Source organism: Perca flavescens, chromosome 7 (assembly GCF_004354835.1).
Source record: "Perca flavescens isolate YP-PL-M2 chromosome 7, PFLA_1.0, whole genome shotgun sequence".
NCBI classification, from domain to species: domain Eukaryota; kingdom Metazoa; phylum Chordata; class Actinopteri; order Perciformes; family Percidae; genus Perca; species Perca flavescens.
Genome location: NC_041337.1, coordinates 17,309,976 through 17,332,478, shown reverse-complemented (window position 1 = coordinate 17,332,478; position 22,503 = coordinate 17,309,976). Strand labels below are relative to the sequence as shown.

General features: G+C 40.3%; 1 protein-coding gene across 1 annotated transcript in view; it reads right to left on the bottom strand.

The window, feature by feature from the left end:
* The window catches only part of LOC114558521 (ERC protein 2), a 129,973-nt gene that overhangs the window by 67,343 nt on the left and 40,127 nt on the right, over nucleotides 1-22,503 (bottom strand). Inside the window, exon 10 of the mRNA XM_028582581.1 lies at nucleotides 4,076-4,213. Coding sequence (XP_028438382.1) covers nucleotides 4,076-4,213 — 138 coding nt within the window. The remainder of the gene's footprint in view (nucleotides 1-4,075; nucleotides 4,214-22,503) is intronic.

Here is a 22,503-nt window from a genome sequence, read left to right as displayed (position 1 = left end):
AAATCACATCAGCCAACATTGTGTCTATTAATATACTTTTTTTTCTTGATTGAATGTATATACATTCAGTGTAGTTCAAGCAAAAATAAAATTCAACACAATCAAAGGAAATAATTGCAGCCAAACATACACATACACACACGTGCACGTGTTCATACCTGTCATGAAATCAAGCACCCCTGTGTCTGACTGCACTTAACATGCTTTCACATGATCAGTGTCAAAGCACTTAACACTGTGTTAAAAAACGTTTCAATGTTCAATATTTTTATTGAGGAGGCACTGGGCCTCATTCACCAATATCTTCCTAAGTTTTCTCTTAAATATGTTCTTAAGAAGGTTTCTAAGAAAGGTCTACGTCGGATTCATGACGTGTTCTTAAACACTAAAAACAATTGTTCGCACTTGTGTTCTTATGATTGATGAATCCCACGTCTTCGTAACTGAAAGCGCGTGCCAGTTGTTCCTAATTAGCATAAGAAAACGGCCCAAAAATTCCCTTATAAGGACATGACTGCGTTAGAGATGGTCGGAGCCGGGGTGGAGGAAGTACTGAATCTCAGTACTTAAATAAAAGTACAAATAACATGTGTAATAAGACATATTTACTTTAGTAAAAGTAGAAGATGTCCACTACCACAAACAAGGCCTGGCTTTTATAAGAAGTTCCTATCCTAACCAGCATAAAATGGAAATGTGTTGTTAGAATCGGAATGCGGTTGGTTTTATTCATGGATGTATTTTATTTTCTTTAACCATGCAAGTAAGCAAATAAAGTGTGTCCAGCCAAATTGTGTGAAGAGGTCCAGCCAAATAAATAAGATATGAACGCGTCTTACGCAGCCTGGCGGGGAAGTAAACAACGCTGTAGAGACGCAACTATGATTTAAAAAATGGGAATAATAAAAAACAAACATTTTTATTTTCACTTTTACTGGAAGGCTATATTACCGAGGGTCAGCGGCGCTGCGCCAGGGCTCATGCAGCACCAGAGCCGGCTTGGATCGGCGGTGCCCCATATATATCTACAGCAACAAAACTTCACTGGGGAGACAAACGTGTGACGGTCAGAAGACGTTTTGGCAGAGGGAAACGGATCAGAAAATGTAACGGAACATTGTAGAAATGTAGTGGAGTAGAAAGTATAGATAATTGCTGCAAAATGTAACAAAGTAAAAGTCAAAAGTTGACTATGCACTATTGAGTCTACTTAAGTACAGATACGTGACAAATGCACTTAAGTACAGTTACGAAGAATTTGTACTTTGTTACATTCTACCACTGCATTTTGGCCATATAAATAGCAATCAATCACCAAATAACGCAGGATTTAATCAGTTAATTGCTGATGTAAATTGCAGTGTTAGTGTTTTTTTGCATAATATGATTTCTTTTTTCAACAAATGATCAGAAATACATTACAGTACAATACTATCATTGTAAACGACTGTAGAATTAAATAAAATGCAGTAACCAATCATTTGGAGCAAATTGTCATCACTCAAAGGTGCGTAAGAGTGCTTTTCGGTGTTCGTAGATTTTGTTCTTAGCTAAGAACAAATCCAAGTTAAGAAAACATTAGTGAATGCCAGAATCTTCGTAAAAAGTGCATAAGAAGGGTTTAAGAACACATTTCTTCGTAAGAATGGTTGGTGAATGAGGCCCATTGTTAGCTGACTCAGCACTAATGATGTATCTCCCGTTCAGAACAGCTGAAAAAAACATTACGTTGCAAAGCTCACGTTTGAAATAGTTTGAACTTTTACCTGGTTTTAACACCGCCTTTCAAAATGTCAGTAATGAAGCATAGTGCTAGTTCAGGCAGAGCACTGAAATCATGCTTGTATTGTCTGATTGGCATCAGCTGTTTGCAATATGCTTCACAATGATTGGCTCATTCCCAGCTGTGGCTAGTAACAGCTAATCATATTCATGCAGGCATACAGTGTGGACATCATAACCTTACACTGTTACTCTGATGAACACGCTCATGCCAATGCCTTTTGCTGCCGCAGCTCCTTCCAACACCCCAACCTCCTCCTTATGTGGTATTTTGTATTGTTGATTTAACTAAGATCTAATATTCAGTATGTGTTTATTTGGCAGGGGGTGGGGGATCCTCGTCACGATTCAGATCCAACAGACAGGAGCACCACTTAAATTTTGTCATGGAAGCTCATGTAGACTATTTTCTACTGACCTTATTCCTTCAGTCTCTACACGTCAGAGCACAAATAACACAAGCTAATGTTGCAAACAGAAATATATAGGCATACACATACATACAGACTATGTGCGCATTGGAACACAAAAATGTGGCAGCCACCTGAAAACCAAGACAAACAGCTGGACTTCCACATCTGTCCTAACTGGGAGCTCTATAAACTCTTAAGCAGCAGCCAGTGCCAGCAAAACGTAAACCAGCATCCATCTTTTAGCCTGTAGTACAAACAAACACGTAAATGCAAACCGTTTTTTAGCCTGCAGCGCCAAAGCAATCATTTTTTAAGACTGTAGTACCAACAAATCTGTGCTAGCAACAATTTCAAACATGCAACAAATCTAATCAAGATCAAGTCACTCTGAAATTAAGAAAGTCAGTTCAACGTAGACTGTATATACTGCAAGACTAAGATTTGACATCTGCATGGTCATTGTCAGTACAGTATATAACAACAAATCTACCCTGTGTTCAAGCCTCTCTCCAATTACAAATCACTGGCACCCACAACAAGTGCAAATTGAAAAACACATCACTAAAGGCTTGTGTAGAAATCCAGTTTCTCAAAAGTAACTTATTTAACCCGGAATACTGCAAAATCATGCAATGCGGTTTTATTAGGCAAATGTACCTGTGCAATGAAATGCATTGCATTTTACTAAAGACAAAACACCACAGTGGCCAGCAAGACTATTCACCTTTTAGTGTTAGTGGCAGCATGCTAGCTCAGTGGTGTTAAGGTGAGGCTTTATGGAGACCAGCTGCTCTCTCATGTTGCCAGAAAACAACAAAGCCTGGATATACGACCAACATTCAGCCCATTCACTCACCAGGGTGGAGTTATTCTGCTTAGTTCATCTTGATTTGCATGGCAGTTGTAAAGCTATGCGATTTTATGCTGCAATGTATCTTCCAATGTATATGGATGTATATGGTAGGTTACTGTGCCCATTATACTATTTGCCAGTAAATCCAGTTAAGAATCAATTATACTGATATTTTCCTAACATTGGACCAGGACTGTACAAATCCCATTGAGACTTAACAGTACATTGTGTCCACACTGTCTCAGTCATAGTTCCTCTATAGGTGCATGGCTGTGTTATGTGTTACTATATTTCCATACCAGTCTGATCCTTTGTAACTGTATTCATTTTGCTAGCTCTGCTCCTTCTCTTCTTCTTTCATATGTTTTTCAGAAGTTACTCATTTTTTACTCTGCCTCCACCCTTACATTCCTTGACCTCTCCCTCCCTTAATTCTGAGGCCACCTCTTCCATCAGGGCTGTGACTCTTCTGCCATTCCACTTTTCCATCCCTCCATCCCTCCCCCTTTCAAAACTTCTATCCTCCTCTAATTCTATAGATCATTCCCTCCCTATGTTCAGCGCAGTTACAGACAGGGACTAATCCTCTGTCTATGTTCACCTTAGACCCCCCTTCTTATTCTCTCCCTTACTGTGTTCAGAGAGGAACACATCTAGTGTGGTCCAAGGTCTATAAATCAAGAGGCTGTGTCAGTAAATTATGGCAGTGAGTCATAGCAAAGCATGCAGCTTTATTAAGCCAGATGCTGTATACCATCTTAGAGAAAGACCAGTGTGCCTCAATGGGCAAACATTTTCAGATCCTTCCAAACCAAGTGGTGATCAAATGGTCTTCTTAAAACCAGCGTATTTCAATAATAGTGTGCATAATTTTTTACAACATCCATCCAGCAACTATTCTAACATAGCAACCTCGACCCCCACCTCAAGTCTCTCTTCCCAGCAGTTGCTATCAGCTTTACTTGACCTGCAACATTTTCAACAAAGCCATCCTCACCCTCCCTTCATTCCTCCCTCTGTTCCGTACCTTTTCTGATAGGGCTTCTTCCAGTGTGGCCAGGGCTGTGTCTGTGTTGCTGGAGTCTGTTTGAAGGCCCTGGACCCTTTCCCTCAACCCAGCCAGCTGTTTGTCCTTATCCTTTAACTGCTCCAACAGGTTCTCAATCTGGAGAAAAATGGACAGAGACAGAGACAAGAGAGGAGCTGAGGTTATCAGCATATTGATCAAAGATCAAAAGAGTCACAGGCAGAAAAGTTTAGACTGAACCTGAAAGGTTAAGTAGCATTTAACTGGACTATCGTGACTGGAGACCTTGCGGTACCGAAGCATCACAAAAAAAAATGTTATCCCATTGCCTGCTGATTCATCGAGAAGATGAATCTAGACACTGAATAGTGTGCTCAGCCTCTGGCTGCATTCTCCAATTTCCTGCTGTAATGTCTTCCATTCTGGCCCAGCATCTCAAAGATGAGCAGCAATGAAAGCATCCACTGTAAGGCTTGGGTCAAGACAATTATGGTTGGATCCATGAAGAGAGAAGAAGATAGACTTAGTGGACATGTGTAAACAACACAGCCATTGGATGGTGTGAGCAAATCAGCCTTAGTACTAGTTTAATAGCATTATACTAAGAGTCGATTCAGCCCAATGACTTATAGGACTGTGTCTCTGCAGCTGCCTTTCTGTGGCTAACCTCATGTCGCTAAAGTGGTGGTGTAATAGCCAGTTGTGGTGTTCAAATACCTTTATCTGATGAACATCCGCAAAAACAGAACACAAACAAACACACACAGACACATGCACAGGCACACTCAGACACACAGGCACACACACACAAACACAAAATGCTCAGAGCTGTACCAAACAAAACACTAGCAGATGCAGCTGGGGTAGAACCCAGTGCCATGCAATGAGTCTCCAGAGATCTACAAATTAGTTACAAAGGGATAGCACATCTGGTGACAAGACATGGTGACATGGTGACTTCACAAGCACACTCTTACATTTGAATTAATGTCATCCTGATAAATTAAAAAAAACAGTAGTTCAATTTGAAAAGTGGATGGACTCCCGGAGATCCCGAGACCTACAGTATAAATTTTACCTTGCATACGTGATCACATATCACACGACAATCCATCTAGTCAGACTCAGGCCCCCAGGAAGTGCACTCACCTCGAACTGCAAACAAGGTCGGTTATGTCTCTTTCTATTCAAAAAACTTCCCTCTAGCCGAAAAAAAGCAATTTAAAAGTCTGTGACATCACCACAATCTAAATTCTATGGGCCGAGCGGAGACTCGTCGGTGGGGCTAGTGGGAGAAACACTACTGCACATGTTCAGTGGGCCGCATCACGGAAGTAAAGACAAAAGCTTAGAAACTTTTTTGGCGTATGCGCCAGGCAAGCAACTCTATTGAACTGAATAGGCGCCATTTTGGGATCTGGTATCCAGTTAATATAATACATCCATGGTCAGGCTTCAAGTAATGCATTACATATTAACTACCAGCTTACTGAACCAATCAGCGTCTGGCGAGGAGCTACTTGCAGCTAAGGTGTGTGTGATGGTCGCGACTGTTCATTCGAAACAACAGTGGCAGATGTGATAGACAGTGGGTTCATCCAATCAACTGCCAGGTAGTGTCTGCCCTTTTCTAAACAGTTTCCAGTGATGTCTCAGATGGTTCTGTGTAACAAACCATCTGGCTCGTCAGGTTGGTAAACACTGGCATAGAGCGTCATTTTTGGTTATGTTGTTTTCAGACAGATATATAATACAATATCACATTTGACCCAAGTGGTCCTTTCTCAGTTTAGGGGCTGTGTTGTGCAAAAGAAAGGCACATACACTGAAAAGAATTTCTTATTTGAATGAACATGAGAATCCAATAAAAAAAACAAGAAAAGCACTTCAGAGACCGCATTTCAACTAAGATGGTGACAGGGTAAAAAATGTCCTGTGTGTGTGTGTGTGTGTGTGTGTGTGTGGGGGGGGGGTACTTTGCATTCTAGTCATGGGTACATAGATACAGTAGATAATGTCCAAATCTCCACAGTTATTTTACAAATGAATCCAATTAGACTGTAGACTTTGGTGTTCTCTGCTCCCAAGAGCAAGGATTCAAAGGAGCCAACTTGGTTTTGGCAATGGAGGGAAAGTGGCAGGAGGGGGTGGGAAAAAGCAGTCAGGACCCTTCGGCAGATCTTGATAGGTTAATGACAGTCATTATACAGCCAAGCTAAAGGCTCTGGTAGGTCAGTCCACAAGTGATAGGGACATTAAACCCTTCAGGGAATGATGGGAAAGCCTCACACTACCAAAGATAGATACAATTCCCAGCAATGTATGATTGCCATGGGTGTGTTAGATCGGGTTTTAGGGTGGACACTGTGAGAAAGAAAGAGGCGAGGTTGATATGGTTTTCCTCGTTTATTCTCTTATTTAAGTGAGTGGGCTGAAGAGGTACTTTTCACTTATTTTCCAAGAGACGTAGGCACTTGAGCACCAAAGCTAAATCATCATGAAGCACCAGTGATTGCTCACAGATTAAACAAGACTGACGCTGGAACATGCTTATCTCCACATGCAGTAAACACAAGAGGAAGTACAAACAAACCAAATATCTGGCCTTGGCCTCTAGATGTAGCAGCTCGGTAGCTTTGACATACCTTGTTCTCCTAACTATGCACGGAAAAACATATACATATGCACTCATGCACACCCTAGCTCCCTGTCCCAATGGGCACCACAGAGCCCTATTTCAGGTCAAATTGAGCAAGTCGCTCCTGGTCTTAGATAAATGATTACATTCTTTACCAGGCTTAAGTTTGCTTTGGCCTGGTCGCACAAAATAACAACCCCTCAATGAAATATTTAGCCATGTCGCGCTGCTTTCTGTGAAATTGTGCAGATAAAACTTTGGACATAACTTAAACGTTTCGTATCAGCGTTTGAGGAGTCACGAGAGTCATGGATATGGGAAAGAGGGCAAGGAATTCTGTCAGAATTCTCAAAGTCAAAACATACTCTCCGAAGAGAAATGCATTTTGTCGACAGGCGAGGTACAGGTCAGCCATATGTCTGGGAGAGGGGGGCCTCCTAACCAGTAGCTTGACTCTTATGATGAGAACAGCAGCCATTCATTTTATCTCTCTGTGTATGAGGCTACCTCAAACTATACTCCCGCATCTCTCTCTCTCTCTCTCTCTCTCTCTCTCTCTCTCACACACACACACACACACACACACACACACAGGCTTTTATCATTAAACCGCTGTGCATATGTCATCCCACTCTCCAACCACACACACCTCCCACTGAAGCAGACCACCTACGATAGGCAACTACCATGACTCTACGGGCCAGGCATTGCGGTGTGGACTGTCTGTCTCATTGAGTTGAATTGTATCCTCCTGAGAAGCCATGACGTCTGACTCAGTCATCTCCCACACACATGGCTCCCCACTGTTTACATCCATACTGTTTTGACTCTGATAACTTTATCAGCAAGCTGATAGGACGCGACCAGATACACCTTAAATGTGTTGATGCGCGGTTACCTTTTACTGACCCTGACTTTGCACATGACATTGACTTTTGCAACATAGTAGTTGATTACTGTAATCGACTAATCATTGACACAATTATGTAAAAAAATAAAAGACGCAGAGAGGGGCAGTACTGCAACATGAAAAATATACTGAACATGGTTTACAAATGAACGATTATAAACTTGGTTGTGCTGGCTACAGTCGTATAACTTATACAACTTTTATAACAAATCGTTGGTGAAACTAGTGGGTTAAAAGTAGGCTGTGATATTGTCATCAGTGAAACAAAACATCATGAATTATGGCATTACTTCATTTTCAAATGAGTGACAAATATTTAAAGTGAGTGGGAAATTTTAAGTCTCAAACAATAACTGTAAAGTTAAAAAGTTAATAGATGTCGACAAAACCGTTTTGATTCTGTTTAGTGGGCTTTGAAATTCAGAGCCTTGGCGTTGCTTTGGTGTTGCAGTCTGTAGAGTATGATCATGATTATGAAAAGCTGAGTTCTAATGTTATGAGAGAGAAGTTAGTAAAACAGTATCAGGCCATGTGTCTCTGGCAAAAAATCATGATCTAAAAGCAGCTCGCTCCAGAGCAGAACCACAAACCCGGTCGACCCGTCTGTCTTTCATCCAAACTAAAAACTAGAACTCGGTGGCCTCCAGAGGAATCATTTCTGCACAACAAAAAGGAGACCAGCGTGGAGCGTGACCACCATAAAAATACAATCGTTGGTATTTTTAAAACTCTTTTGGACCAATAAAAATACCAAACAATAATTGGTCGCTCTTTCTGTGAAATAACTCATTTCTCTGTGCTTGTCAACGCCTCTGAAAATATGACAGGGACAGTTGTAAAACCCAAAGATCCTGGCACTGATATGTACACACACACATACACATACACATACACACACACACACACACACACACAAATACACAGAGGGACATTAACCGCAAACTAAACATTATGTAGTAACACAGTGTGTACTTCCCCAGAGAAATCTAGGTCACAGTCAGACAGGACCACGATGAAAGACTACATACTGGAAATATCATACTGCTACTTCAGGTACTCCACAATCACATGCGCTGCAAGCCTAGTAAAGCATGCACATATAACATTGTGTGTGTTTATTTATGTGTGTTTTACAGTATACTCAAACATGTACACCTGCATACCGTTCCCATCTCCTGCCATCAGAGCTTGTTGATTACCAGATTAATAGAGGACTTCCTCCCGCTGCTGAGCACTCAGATGTGGCTTTTCAAAGAGAAACACAGTTTGGTCATAAAGCTCAGGGAAGATAGTGACCTTTTTAATGTGAGGAGGGTGTGCTTGCACTTCATTTAACCCCTGTCCCACCACTACCCCTTCTCTGCCTGTGAAGCAGAGCAACACAGGCAACACTGGCCGACCGAGAAAACACTGATAATGTGTAAGCTGGCGCCTCCATGTGGCAATTTTCTGCAACAGGCCTATTTATCCACTTACTGTATGTTAACTCCGGAATTCATTTAAAATGTTAAAATGTTGTTTTTATGTTATAATGTTGTCTTTCTTGTATCTGTTGTGTCAGGACATCATAGTGGTACACAACCACAGAGGAGACACAAATTCCCAAATTTCCTTGAATAAGTGAACTCCATATTTATGAGATGTGACACTTCACATCTTCATTTTACAGAGCAAGGAAACACAGAAGAGATACTGCTCTCTCTGAACCCAGACTTTAGTTGCACCATTGAGCAAAACACTCACTTTCTACACACTACCTTATTATAAGTTAAAACCTTGAATAAAAGTAGCAGCTTAACATAAAATTGTTAGGAAACAACTAGGGTTAGCTACAAAAGGGATCTGCAACCATTTACTCATAGCGGAGAGGTCCCCACCAGATCTCTACAGACCGCTGAGTCAACTGGCTGGGAATGTAAGGGGGCAACGTGACACAAAGACCCTTAAAGCAGAAAATGACACCTCTCCCCTATTCCCCTCGAATGACCTTCCTGATGTCATGCTGCTTTGTTCAAGGAGTCATTACTCATCTGTTATCGACCAGAACGACGGAGCAAAATGACTTCATAAGACGAGTGGTGCCCGAGAGAGGGAGGAAGAGAAGGGAGGGTAAAGAACCATGATGCTCAGGTTCAAAATCATCCACACTTTTTTAAACAGGGAAAAGTAGTGGTCATTCTTTATTTCTGTCAGGGGACTTTTCTTTCCAAACTATAGTGTTAAAGAGAGCAAAAGAATTTCCCCCTGATGAAAAAAAAAAAAGGTTTTACGTGCTTTTTTTATCTGTTGGCCAACACTCGCTTGCAGAAGAGGGCTGGGCACTATTGCACAAAAACATGTTGTGCCACTGTGTACCTGCATTTGTGCCAGCGGGCCTGCATGTCTCTCTATATCTGCTGTGATGTTCTCTACCAAATCTATTTTGCCCAAAAACCAAAAAGGGACCATGCAGAAGCAGGATCCAGTTTTGACAAGCCAAATAGGCAGGTCCTTGCCTACCCTACAGCCAAGAAAGAAAAAAAGGTTTTGTCAAGCTGGAACTAGGAGCAAACGAAAGAGACAGAATTTTCTATGGGTCTCACTACGATTATGACTGAGGCCTGTGACTCTCACAGCATCTTCCTCTCCATTCCACGAACATTCATTCTGCTCTAAATCACCATTGCCTATTTAGAAATACAAAGGTGCTCTGTGTCCATCAGCAACACACACACACACACACACACACACACACACACACACACACACGATAAGCCTAATTTATCAATATTCATAAATGTGTTCTGGGTTTCTTGTCAACGTTCCTTGTATTTGTTCAAATACATGAGGTTGTCAGCATGCATACAAGAATGAATCCCAATCAATCCTAAATTGGAAGTGAATTATAAATTAAGATATATGGGACAACAGAACACCCACAAAGATAGACAAAATTACAGGAGGGGGCCAAGAAATTGCACATAAGATCTTCTAAACAGATAAGTGCAGCTGCTATCATCAGCAAGGTGGTGAGTAGGCAAGGGTGAACTGAAATCTTTTAATATTGTAATTTTGTGCATAAGCTAAAAGCACATTACAGTCACCTTCTGCATGAGTTCAACTGGGCAGCTGCTCAGAAAAAAAGCTCTTACCTGTAGTCATCAAAAAAAATAAACAGGCTACTCAAAAAGCAAGAAGTAACAATTATTATTTTACTCACACAACTGTCTCATCATCTGTGTTTGCATTAAACCATTATTGGCTGTTTTTAGTACTGAGTACATATACATACATATGTTTAGAGGCAGTGTGAGCTACTTGAGTTATTTCCACAAGCTGTACTTCTTCTTTTCATTTTTCTTTAGGACCCAACTAGAGAACAAAACTGTTCAAAAAGACAGTTTAATTGTTCCTTTAACCTTTGTGCTGTCACCCCGTCGACCATGCAACTTTTTGTCTTTTTCGTCGCTCATGTTGCTTTTCCCTGATGTTTTTGTCACTTTTTCAAAATTTCTTTCACTCTTTTCAATGTTCTTTTATCATTTTGTTTTTGCTATAAATTTAAACAAAACACCCAAATTCACTGAAAGTAGTGAAATGCTCATTTATTTTACTTGTGAAGAGCATTGTATGGAGCCATCCACGTTAAATTAGGGTTAATCAAAAAACGTTTGTCCAGTGTCTGAAAAACTCAAACAAAAAAACTCCCAAAACTATGATTAATCCTAATTTGATTGAAAAATGAGGCCTACTGTTTGTGTATGTGCATAAACACATTTGCATATGAACACACAAACCATACCCACTTATCTAATTCTGGATGTCCGTTGTGGCTTATTCTGAACATACAGTACTGAACATACATACAGGAATACACACACACACACACACACACACACACACACACACACACACACACACAATCAGGCTGTGATTATTATCATGAATGTCGTGCCAGGTTCAGGCGATGGGGGCTGCATATAGCACTTACACATATGACAAGCAGACATCCTCCCCCTCTCCCCACACATTCCTCCAGAAAGTCATTCACACAGAGACCCTCCACTGCATTCATACATATCAAATAGACACAAACACAGACACATTAACACACACATATATACACTTACACACACGAGATGCAGACACACATGGAGAATGACAGAGAAACAGCTAGAAAGACGAAGCGAGTGTTGTTTTCATAGTGATTTCTCCTGGTCGACCACAGAGCAAAATGAGCAGGGAGAGACTCCTGTAGACCCCAGAGCTGTTCGATGAAGACAGATTGCACTTGTGCAAGCTCGGCTGTACGTGAGCGTGAGTGTGTCTGTGTGTGTGCCGGCCAAGTTGATCCACATCCATGCTCTTTAGGCTCAAGACCCTATCTCTGCCCCCCTCAGCTGCGGAATGCTGCAGTGATTGCTGGGTAATTACCCTGACGCTTTATTCCTCTGTTCCCAGCACCATTAGTATTAATTCTTTTCTTTTTCTCCTCTTTGGAGAGAGGGAATGGGAGCCCTTTGATCTGAAAGAAAGAAAGAAAGAAAGAAAGAAAGAAAGAAAGAAAGAAAGAAAGAAAGAAAGAAGAATGTCATATGTGGCCACCCGGTGGACCACAGCAGCTGTGTGTTAACGTGTAGCTTCTGACCTCGGCACACTTTACAGTGATCTGGTCAGACAGGTCAAATACATCATATAGTCATACGGTTCAAGTGAGAGACAGAGGGTCAAACTGACCCACTTTAAACAGAAACTGAAGTGCCTGCCTCAGGTCTTAAAGTATAAAATACTAACACTTGACTGCCAACAGGTTAGGTCGAAACAGGTCAGCCTGAGTTATGGCTTTTGTCATTATCAGGATACAGTAAGGTTTAAGTTCTTCATCAAGTCGGAGAGTAATCAAACACGTCTGATTTCTTCAACTGCAATGCATGTGTTGTGGTCAGGAAGAAGACGGACTTGAATAGTTGGAGCCTGACATATGGCCCAACACAGGGTTTGTCTTGACTGATGTGTAGCCTGGCTCCAATCAGCCAGCCTCAGGCTCTCACCATTAACCCCGGCTGATTGCTGATAGGAGCAGAAGGGGAATACAGGGGGCCCTATCACAGGCTGTTTACCGGAACCTCCCCAGCTCCAACGGGCTTATCTGTAGCCATGTCTCTGCAATGTGATTGGTCAGATGGAATCCATTAGGAAGAAAGGCACTGGTGGCCTCATCACAAGATATATCAAGATCCCACACACGCTCACATGTAGGAACATACACATACAGTAAAGAGTTACCCAAGGACCTGGAATACTTATAGTGTACAATACAGTATACCTAGGTAAGGTACAGTATATTTGTCATTCACTGTTTTGATTTCTGCAACTTAATTACATGAAGTCAGGTGACAGCTTCATGCAACAAACATTATTTATGCTAAGTATTTACAGTATATTAAGTAATGGTATCAAGCTATGCACCTCTGTCTATGTTTCAATACAAATGCTGAAACGATATACTTGAGTTTCAGTATCAATACCTTTTTCAATACCTTAGTTTGAGGAATATAAACCCCTTTTTTCATTTAAAAAAATGTGCCACACTTCTAAGTGCATCAGTATTCATTGCTGTCTTAACTGAAGTATCAGTATAAAACTTAGATAGACAAAACCATGGATGCACCGAATCCAGGATTCGGCCGAATATTGGGCTTTTTGACGGGGTTCGGTTTCTGCCGAAAACTTAGAATTTTTTTTCCACTATATCGAACCCTACACTTGCACTATATCGAACCCTACACCTACACTTGCACTACTATGCTGGTCGACGTAATGACGCCGCCATTGATTACAGGAAGGTGTTTACATAGGTGGACCATTCAATGCAGTAGGCTGTGAGAAAGTGAAAATGGAACAGGTGAGCAGAAAAAGTGTTGCTTGGCAGTACTTTCAGTCAAAAGAAGGCGATTCAAGTCGAGCTACATGTTCAATTTGCAATACCGATTTGTCTCGTGGTAGCAAGGACCCTAAGCATACATACATACATACATACATACATACATACATACATACACAACATCGCGGCTGTTAAAACAAATTTTCATATGAAACATCCGAAAGAATACGAGTTGTGCATGAAGGATTCTACAGACAGCAGCCAAAATGCAGCAATTTCAGGTACGGCAAAGGAAGGACAGTCACAGCTAAAAACGTGTGTTAACCAGACAACCATTACCAGCATTGCTGGTAATATTTTGGATATTGATTAGATCTTGGGTAAACATAGGCCTATGGTAATTTTTTTTTTTACAGTTAAAATAAAATAAAATGAAAAATACACAGCTGTGTACGTTGTTTGTGTGTTTACTCTGTTAATGGACTGACAATGGGAGTAGGATTTGGTTTTGGATTTGGCAGAATCTTAACCAGTGGGTTCGGTATTCGGTCAAACCCCAAAAATCTGGATTTGGTGCATCCCTAGACAAAACACATTCTAAAATTAGCAGTTTCCTGATTCGGATCTGGAAACATCTGACCAAAGATTAAGTAAACAAGACTAAGAATCTGACGAAGCATTTGATTCCAACTTGGGGCACTCACAGTTTTCGATACTCCTACCTTGTTCTCACATTTTAGTCGGTAATCAAAATATATTGAGGTTTGTTACCAAGCCTTTGTCAGGGTGTGTCATTGGACATAATGACATTTTTAGGTGCCAACACTTATTATTATATGACTGTTTTAGGAAGTAGTTTAAAATTGTAGAAAGAGATCATTGTCTGTCATACACATCTGGACAAAAGTATAAAGAAATGTTTGGTTTTGCTAATGCTGGACTAATATTTTCCTTTCTATCAACATGCAGCACCTCCCCTCGCTATCCATATGCATCAATCTCAAAAGTGCCAGTGTTATTTTGGGGCGGTGTGTAAAAAACATGTAGGAGGAGGGAGAAAAAAGAAAGAAACACCACAGTTTTTTTTTAGGAAAACATGGTCAGCATATCCTTGAATGGGTACAGCACTGTACAGCAGTTTGCTCAAATTAATACGACAAACAGCTGGGCAACCAAACAGAATTTGGTCATTAGGCTGTATGCATGCATTAATTCAACAAGGGACATGAACATTGAGTGTATTTCAACAATAATGAAAACTCATAAAATTATGAAAAATGGAGGACAGAAGAGCAATTGCTCCACAGAGAGAGATCAAAATAGGGGGAGGAAACAGAGGAAATGTAGAAGGCCAGGAAACATCTCTATTTATCTCTCTCTCTCTCTCTCTCTGTCTCTCTCTCTCTTTTCTTCACAATCAAAGGTCTTGCTGTGCCGATGACACCAAGACAGAGTTTGTGCTGAAAGAGTCTGCCAAAGGGTGCTCTGAAACAGAGCTGGGTTCCCCTGAGAAAGCCTAGGGGAGACCTGCTAGACACTATAGTTATAATAAACAAGAGACCCATGTGTAAAGGGCATCCTTCTGTATAGACATGCACACACAAACATACACACAAATGCCTGATGCAGCCCAAGCAGACGTAATCAAATCTCTCTGTCTGTGGTTGCTATAGGGAGGGAACATGATAGGGGATACTATACTTCCATGCACACAGCCAGTCTTTTTAAAAGCATGAATATGGATTGAGACGACCACAATGTTTGAACATGAATAACACATGTATGCCAAAACCACACCACAACCGGCTCTGCATGTGCACCTCCCACACCCCTACCCCCCCAGCGAAAGGGGAAAAAAAGGAACCAAAAATGAAAAAATAAATAAATAAATGCATCATTATGCATTGGTCATGGTCTCGTAGACCAAGGGCTCGAACAGAGCTCCCACTGTTCTGCGTTGTGATACGTAAGACTGAAAAAGCCCAGACAAACGTAGCATGTGCAATTTTGTTTTTCATTTAAAGACCTCATTATTTTTGGTTAAATTCAGCCTCTAACTATTAGGATCAATGTTGGGCTCAAACTACAGCAATGACATCATAGTGCCATGCTATAAGTTATGGTGACTGTCCGTGGAGAGGCCCCTAAGAAAAGATACAAATCCTCATACTCTCTCGAGGTCGAAAATAAGGCACCAATGAGAGATACATGCTGCAAATTAAGGTAGTCTCTGCAGAGGTGCACTACAATCGTTTCAAAAGTGCTTAGCACTGGTATATCTGTGACTCATCAGCCCACCAGTCTGGGAGTCATTTCTCCAGCATGTAAAGTATCACTCGCTGTATTAAAGAAGTGATTGCTGCACCAAAGAGGGGCTAAACGAGGGGCTCTTAACTGTTGAGAAGTTCCACACTTCAAACATGGATGGGGGCAACAGACCCTTCAAACTTCAAAGTCAGAGAAGTCTAGCCGATATAAGTGTGGGGTTTCACTGAAGTGCTCTCATTTGTATGTACATAAAGTCGTCACTTGACACTTAAAGTAATTTGTAGAAACCGCTATACATGTTAAAGGTGAGTAAAGCTAAAGGAAGCAAGCTCTTTAATCACTATGTAAAAATAAAAATAAATAAAAAGTCAGTACCGTGAAAAGAAAACTGAAAAAATAAATTACTCAAAACATCGAAAACAACACATTACCAGGGTAGAAAGGTATGATTTACTAGTCAAAGAATACAAAATTGCAACATGAAGATTTACTCTTTTCATCAGTGGGAGAACATATTACAGTAAAGAGATTAATAGCTCTATGAACTGTGTTTGGTTGGCTCATTCAGAGCTGATCATTTTATGAGTTGAAGGTCAGCCACTCAATCGACTTTTAAATAATCTAAGCTAAACCTCATCCTATTGTATCATAAAAGCAACAACAGTCCATTAAAATAACTTTCATAAGCTTCTCTGCTGACCCACATTCAGCTGATCCTCAACCCATATTTGCTTTTCTGTATCTGGAATGTTTTGTCATATCACAAAAGTCCCCCTTAATTGGGGAAAATGTACCTTGATATTTAGATACAGGAAGTTTCAGGGAAAGCTTTATCCTGTCCTGGAAAGAGGCAGGGTCAGCCAATGTATTTTACAATTGGGATGCAATGATTTATATGGCATGAAACCAGGAAGGAAACAAGTTATGCTTCCAAGCTACATTCCTGTCTTTCCCCTTGTATACAGATTTGTAAGTTATAGTGTCCTAGAAAAAGAGCCACCAGAGCAGCACTTTTCTGTTTAGAAATATTACCATAGAATGATTAGCCATAGCACAGGGTTGGTCCACCCAAATTAAAAAGAACACATGTTCTCACATCCTCTGGAGGTACGTATCTAGCCATACAGCTAATTTCAGTATTATTTGGCCAGATTTCTTGAAACCACCCAAATACAACAGAGATGAATGGAAAAATGAAAAAATACATTTGAAAAATCTACAGCAACATCTTCCTCCAGAAACAATGTCCTGCTTGCTCTGGGTAATCCAATCTTGACACTTTTTATTGGAACTACTGTCTGCTAAAGACAGATTTCCTCTGAAAACTGTTGACAGTTGACAAAAGGATTTGTTTCTGCTAATTCACAATCCAAATGTGTGACTGAAGATCTCATTGAGGTGAACAACACTACAGTGTCTTGCTGTTGTATGACCCCTCTATTTTTTTAGGTTATTTTTGGGCAGTTTGCCTTTACTGGAAAGCTGATAATATACGTAGAGGTAGATAGGAAAGAAGGGAAGATAGATAAGGGTATTAACATGCAACAAAGGTCCACAGCTGAAATCGAGCCAGGGATGTTGCGGTTATGCAACATAACCATTTGGCTATTGGCTTTTAAATAGAGGTTTTGAGGCCATTATGTACCTGCTACTCTCCGTTATCTCTGGGTGCAGGTAGATACAATACAACCCTCCACAACTCTTTCTAACATTAATATGTTAGCATGATTATGTTAGCATGAAGCTAACAAAGTACAGCTGAAACTGACAAACAGCTGAAGCAGATAAAATATAGCTGAGTAGTGGAGTAGTAGGCCTATAGTGTGGAAAGGGAATCAAACTGCAGCTCTTTATCACCCTTTAAGAAACACATTATTAATAATTAAAAAAAGAGACTAGATGGTTGCTGTTGGTAATGGATTGTAAAATATAATATAATAAATTTAGCACAAAAAGTAAGGAAATTTGTGTTTGGTAGATTATTTCTCTGTGGTAACAATGCTTTTTGGCAATACATCTTATACTGTTGGAAAGCCTGTTTAGTTCCCTTTTAAATGGTGCCTCATTTGTAAGGAACATGCATTTGTGTGATGAGCAGCAGCGCTGAGTATGTGGGTTGCGCTCATGAAAAATTTGCCAAATCTTCTCTGCCAATGCCACATGGCTTATTCTGCCATTAACTCGTTAGGTGTTTGGTGGATTGGATGATTGAAGTTTGCAGAAACAAACAGACAGGAGCCTCAGTAGCATGTGGAAAAACCATACACAGCCACAACAGCCTGGCACCTCCTCCTCATGCTGGTCACCAGCCTGGTCACACACTGCTGTGGGATGGCATCCCATTCTTCAACCAGCATTTGTCGCAAGTCAGCCAACATGGTTGTGTTGGTCACTCTGGCACAAACAGCACGCCCAAGCTGATCCCAAAAGTGTTCAATGGGGTTGAGGTCAGGACTGCTGGCAGGCCATTCCATCCTCTCCACTCCCACATTCTGGAGGTAGTCTCTGATAAACCCTGCCCTGTGGGAGCGAGCGTTGTCATCTGGGAGCATAGAGTTTGGTCCCAGACTGTGGAGATATGGGATTGCCACTGGTTGCAGAATCTCATCTCTATATCTCTCTGCATTGAGATTGCCTCCAATGATGACCAATGAAGCCTTGTTTTTCCAGTGAGGGAGATGCCGCCCCACACCATCACACTGCCTCCACCAAAAGGTGTTACTCTATCGGTGCAGCAATCAGCATAGCTGCTTATGTTTGGCAATGGCAGAGAAGATTTGGCAAAGTTTTCATCGGCGCAACCCACATACTCAGTGCTGCTACTCATCCCACAAATGCATGTTCCTTACAAATCAGGCAACATTTGAAAGGGAGTAAGTTTACCAGAGAGACTTCCAGTCACTCTGAGAGTCCTGGCATCCGGTTGTCGGAGACTCATTCAGGCCTCCTGTTTCCGCTTTATCGTGTGCCGCTGAGAAAAAAAAAAGAGCAGTGCGTAACCTCGGCTCGCGCGCCATAAATCGGACGCGCCGGACGGATATTACGTCATTTTGACGTCACGATGTTGCGCCCCACCTTGGCTGCGTCTAGTATATAACGGCCCTAAGAGAAACAAGATCCTTCGGGACGACAAGGCTAACTGTCTCCTTACCAATGATGGTAAAGAACATGATCACATCGAGCCTGAGATTGTCAGAGTTATGCAGAGCCAGTTTTTGCATCAAACCCAGAACACCAAAGATGAGTGGATTATTTTGTGTAAAATAGTAAGATGTTTTTATCTCAATCTGGAGAAAAACATGCTGGAGGGGCAGATGGAGGCCCAATCCAAAAAACTTTTGGTGCCCAATCCAAAAAACCTTTGTGTGAAGAGACAAGCATAAAGAAGATGAAGGAGACTCTGGAGATGGAAAAACAAATACTGACGAGAGAGAGAGAGGCCTTTCAAAGAGAGTGTGCTCAAATGACTGAGATGAGGAATGCCTTTCCGTTGGAGAAGGCGAACATGCAAAATGAGCTTTCAAGAAAAAACTCAAGGCAAAATCTTGGAGTTGGAAGGCCTTAAGCAGCAAAAACTGCTTTTTGTTAGGAAAGCAAGGTCTTCAAGATAGAAAAGGAAGGAATGACCATGGTGGGAGAGGCCTACATTCAAGAAAAGCCAAACATCCAGAGGATGAGAGATGCTTTCCAGTTGGAGAAGGACAACATAGAAAATGAGAGAAAAACTTTTAAGAAAGAACTCAAGACAAAATCTCGGAGAAGAAAGGCCTTTATTGCAGAGAAAAATGGTATTTGTGAGAAAAGGAAAGTCTTCAAGATAGAAAAGAAAGAGATGGCCATGGTGAGAAAGGCCTACATTCAAGAAACGTCAGACATCGAAAGGATGAGAGATGGTTTCCAATTAGAGAAGGAGAACATAGAAAAAGAAAGAGAAACCTTCAACAAAGAACTCAGGGTACAACGTATGAAAAGGAAGGCCTTTGATGCTGAAAATGATGCCATGGCTGATGACAGGGAATCCTTCAGGATAGAAAAAGAAGAGATGGCAATGATGAGGAAGGCATATATTCAAGAAAAGACAGTTATCCAGAAGATGAGAGATGATTTTCAGTTGGAGAAGGACAACATACAAAATGAAAGAAAAATCTTTAAGAAAGAACTCAAGACAAAATCGCAGAGAAGGAAAATGCAGAAAAGTTGAAAGAACAACTTTCAATAAAGAACTTAAGGAAATATGTATGAGCAGAAAGGCTTTTCACACTGAAAAATATGTGATGTGTGAGGAGAGGAAGGCATTGAGTTGGAAAAGGAGGAGATCGAAAACACGAGAAAAGCCTACATTCAAGAAAAGACAGACAGCAAAGAGGCATGCATGAGGATGCGGAAGAGAAATGCATTGATGAAACAACAAATAACACCGTTCAGAAAAGATATTACAACCGGTGCTGTCAACATGTCAGACAATTTATCTTCCAGCTTCATCTCCATTTGGACCTGCAGGGATGAACATGGCGACTGCAGCTGCACCAAGAATCTTAAACATCAAAGATGCATCAAATAGACTCAGAAATCTCTCCAATGAGACATCACAAGCATTCAATTAGATATGCATATTGATGTAAATGCCACCATTGCATGTTGACATTTAGTTTTACTGTATGTGTATACTATAAATAAAAGTCTGTTCTGTTTTTCCATTGATTAAAGTCCAACATAATATTTTGAGTGTTAAAAGAAATCCCTAGAGCTACAATTCAGGGAATTAAGAGGAAAGTTTCAGCAAAAACCTATTAGAAAGTCTTTAAATATATATATATATATATATATATATATATATATATATATATATATATATATATATATATATATATATATGTATATACATATATTACTGATATAGGATAAAAATGCACACTAGGACTGTTCCATGAAACCAAATGACCATCTGAAATCATCAAAATGACCTAGAAACTAGACTAGAAACTTCCATTTCACATCTACTTTAGCTCAACTACTTGTTGGTGAACAGAGCAATGCTGTCACCACACATTTTACATACAGTATTTTGAGTGCAAATTGGTCAGTGTAACGCTTATCAGTTCAATTTTCTAAGCACAAACGGACATTTGGAAAAACAGAAAAATGGGTTCCAATATCCAATTTTTCATTTTTTTTTCCACCTTGACAAATTAAAAAATTGGATCTTCAACCTGTTTTTCCATTTTTCTGTTTTCATTCAGAGGATCAGAAATTTAGAAAATTACAAAATTGTGTCTGGGCTCTAATTATTCAAAACTGCAATGGTATTCTCTCCCTCGTTCCGCCTAATTTTCTCAATTTCTGATCTTCTGAATAAAAAACAGAAAATTGAAAAAACAGGTGAAAGATAAAAAAATTTTAATTTGTCATGGTGGAAAAAAAAATGAAAAATTTGATATTTGAACCCATTTTTCTGTTTTTCCAAATGTCCGTTTGTGCTTAGAAAATTTAACTGATAAGCGTTTGTCAAAATCAAAACGGGGCTACACGTGTGATTTTATTTTTGGTGTTTGCTTATTTCCTGTCTGATGATTAACATGTTTGACAAAACAACAGTTGCATTGGGTAGCAGTGGAAGGACAAGGTTTTGTCACTATAGTACACTTCTGTCAGCTTTTTCAAAATGGCATGATAATGAATTAAAGTGTGAACAACAAACCCAAAACTTGAGAATTTGAAAGCTAATTTAAGATTCTTAATCAAGCTTCACATCCAGGTCAACCTCAACACATTTCATTTGCTGGATTTTAGTCATTGCTGAAAAACATGCAGTCACCCTTTAGCTAGGAAATACTTCCTTGGCATTTAGATTTGTGTCTAGGGAGGACTTCCTGCTCCATGCGAAGATTTCAAACACACACAGAGCTTGTTGGTGTATTTCATAATAAGCCAGCAGTAACTTAGAGAGTATGAAGCCCAGAAAGGAAACTAGCTTTGACTCCTAGCTCAACTCCTGCCTTTCCCATGAGACACAGCATTGTAAGTTATAGCCCCCAGGGGCTGTTGGGAAATAGGAAGTTTGGAAAACCTATCAGATTGTGTTCAGTGTATACTGTGTGGATAATGGAATGAAAACACCTGTTGTTTCACAGTGTAAAATACTTCTTTCATTCATGTCACATTACACATGTAGAAAATGAAATACATTACAAATGTGTTTGCCTAATTTACTACAAGTCATGTTGTATATACAGTAAGTGTGCTGTATCACTTCTGGATTTAAAAAAATAAACTGTGGCATAAAAAATTAGGAAGAAAGCTTGTGAGATTAGGAGCAACAACATGTGTGGGGAGAGGTAGGTGCCCTGGAGAGAAAAATAAGAGCCAAGGGGAAACACACAGGGATACAGAGGAAGAGACTTTCTACAAAGAGACAGATGAAAAAACATCAATGAAGAAGCAAAATACAGCAGCATATACCAAATATTTGCCTAGTCATCTTCCAACCTAATCTCACTGAGGGATGGAAATGGCAACTGAGGCTTACAGTAAAACAGACCAACTGCACACAGCAATGTAATCAACAATCATTTCAATAAAAATAACACAAATGGTGACTAAAACTTCAAACTCAGCACCAAATGCCTCCAAAATGAACTGACAGCCTATAACAAACATGACTGTGAAATAAAGTCAACTGCATCCAACCTTTGGAACCCTTTTTCATTAAACTCAGCAAGTGGGAGGGTGGGAGGAGAGAGAGGGATATC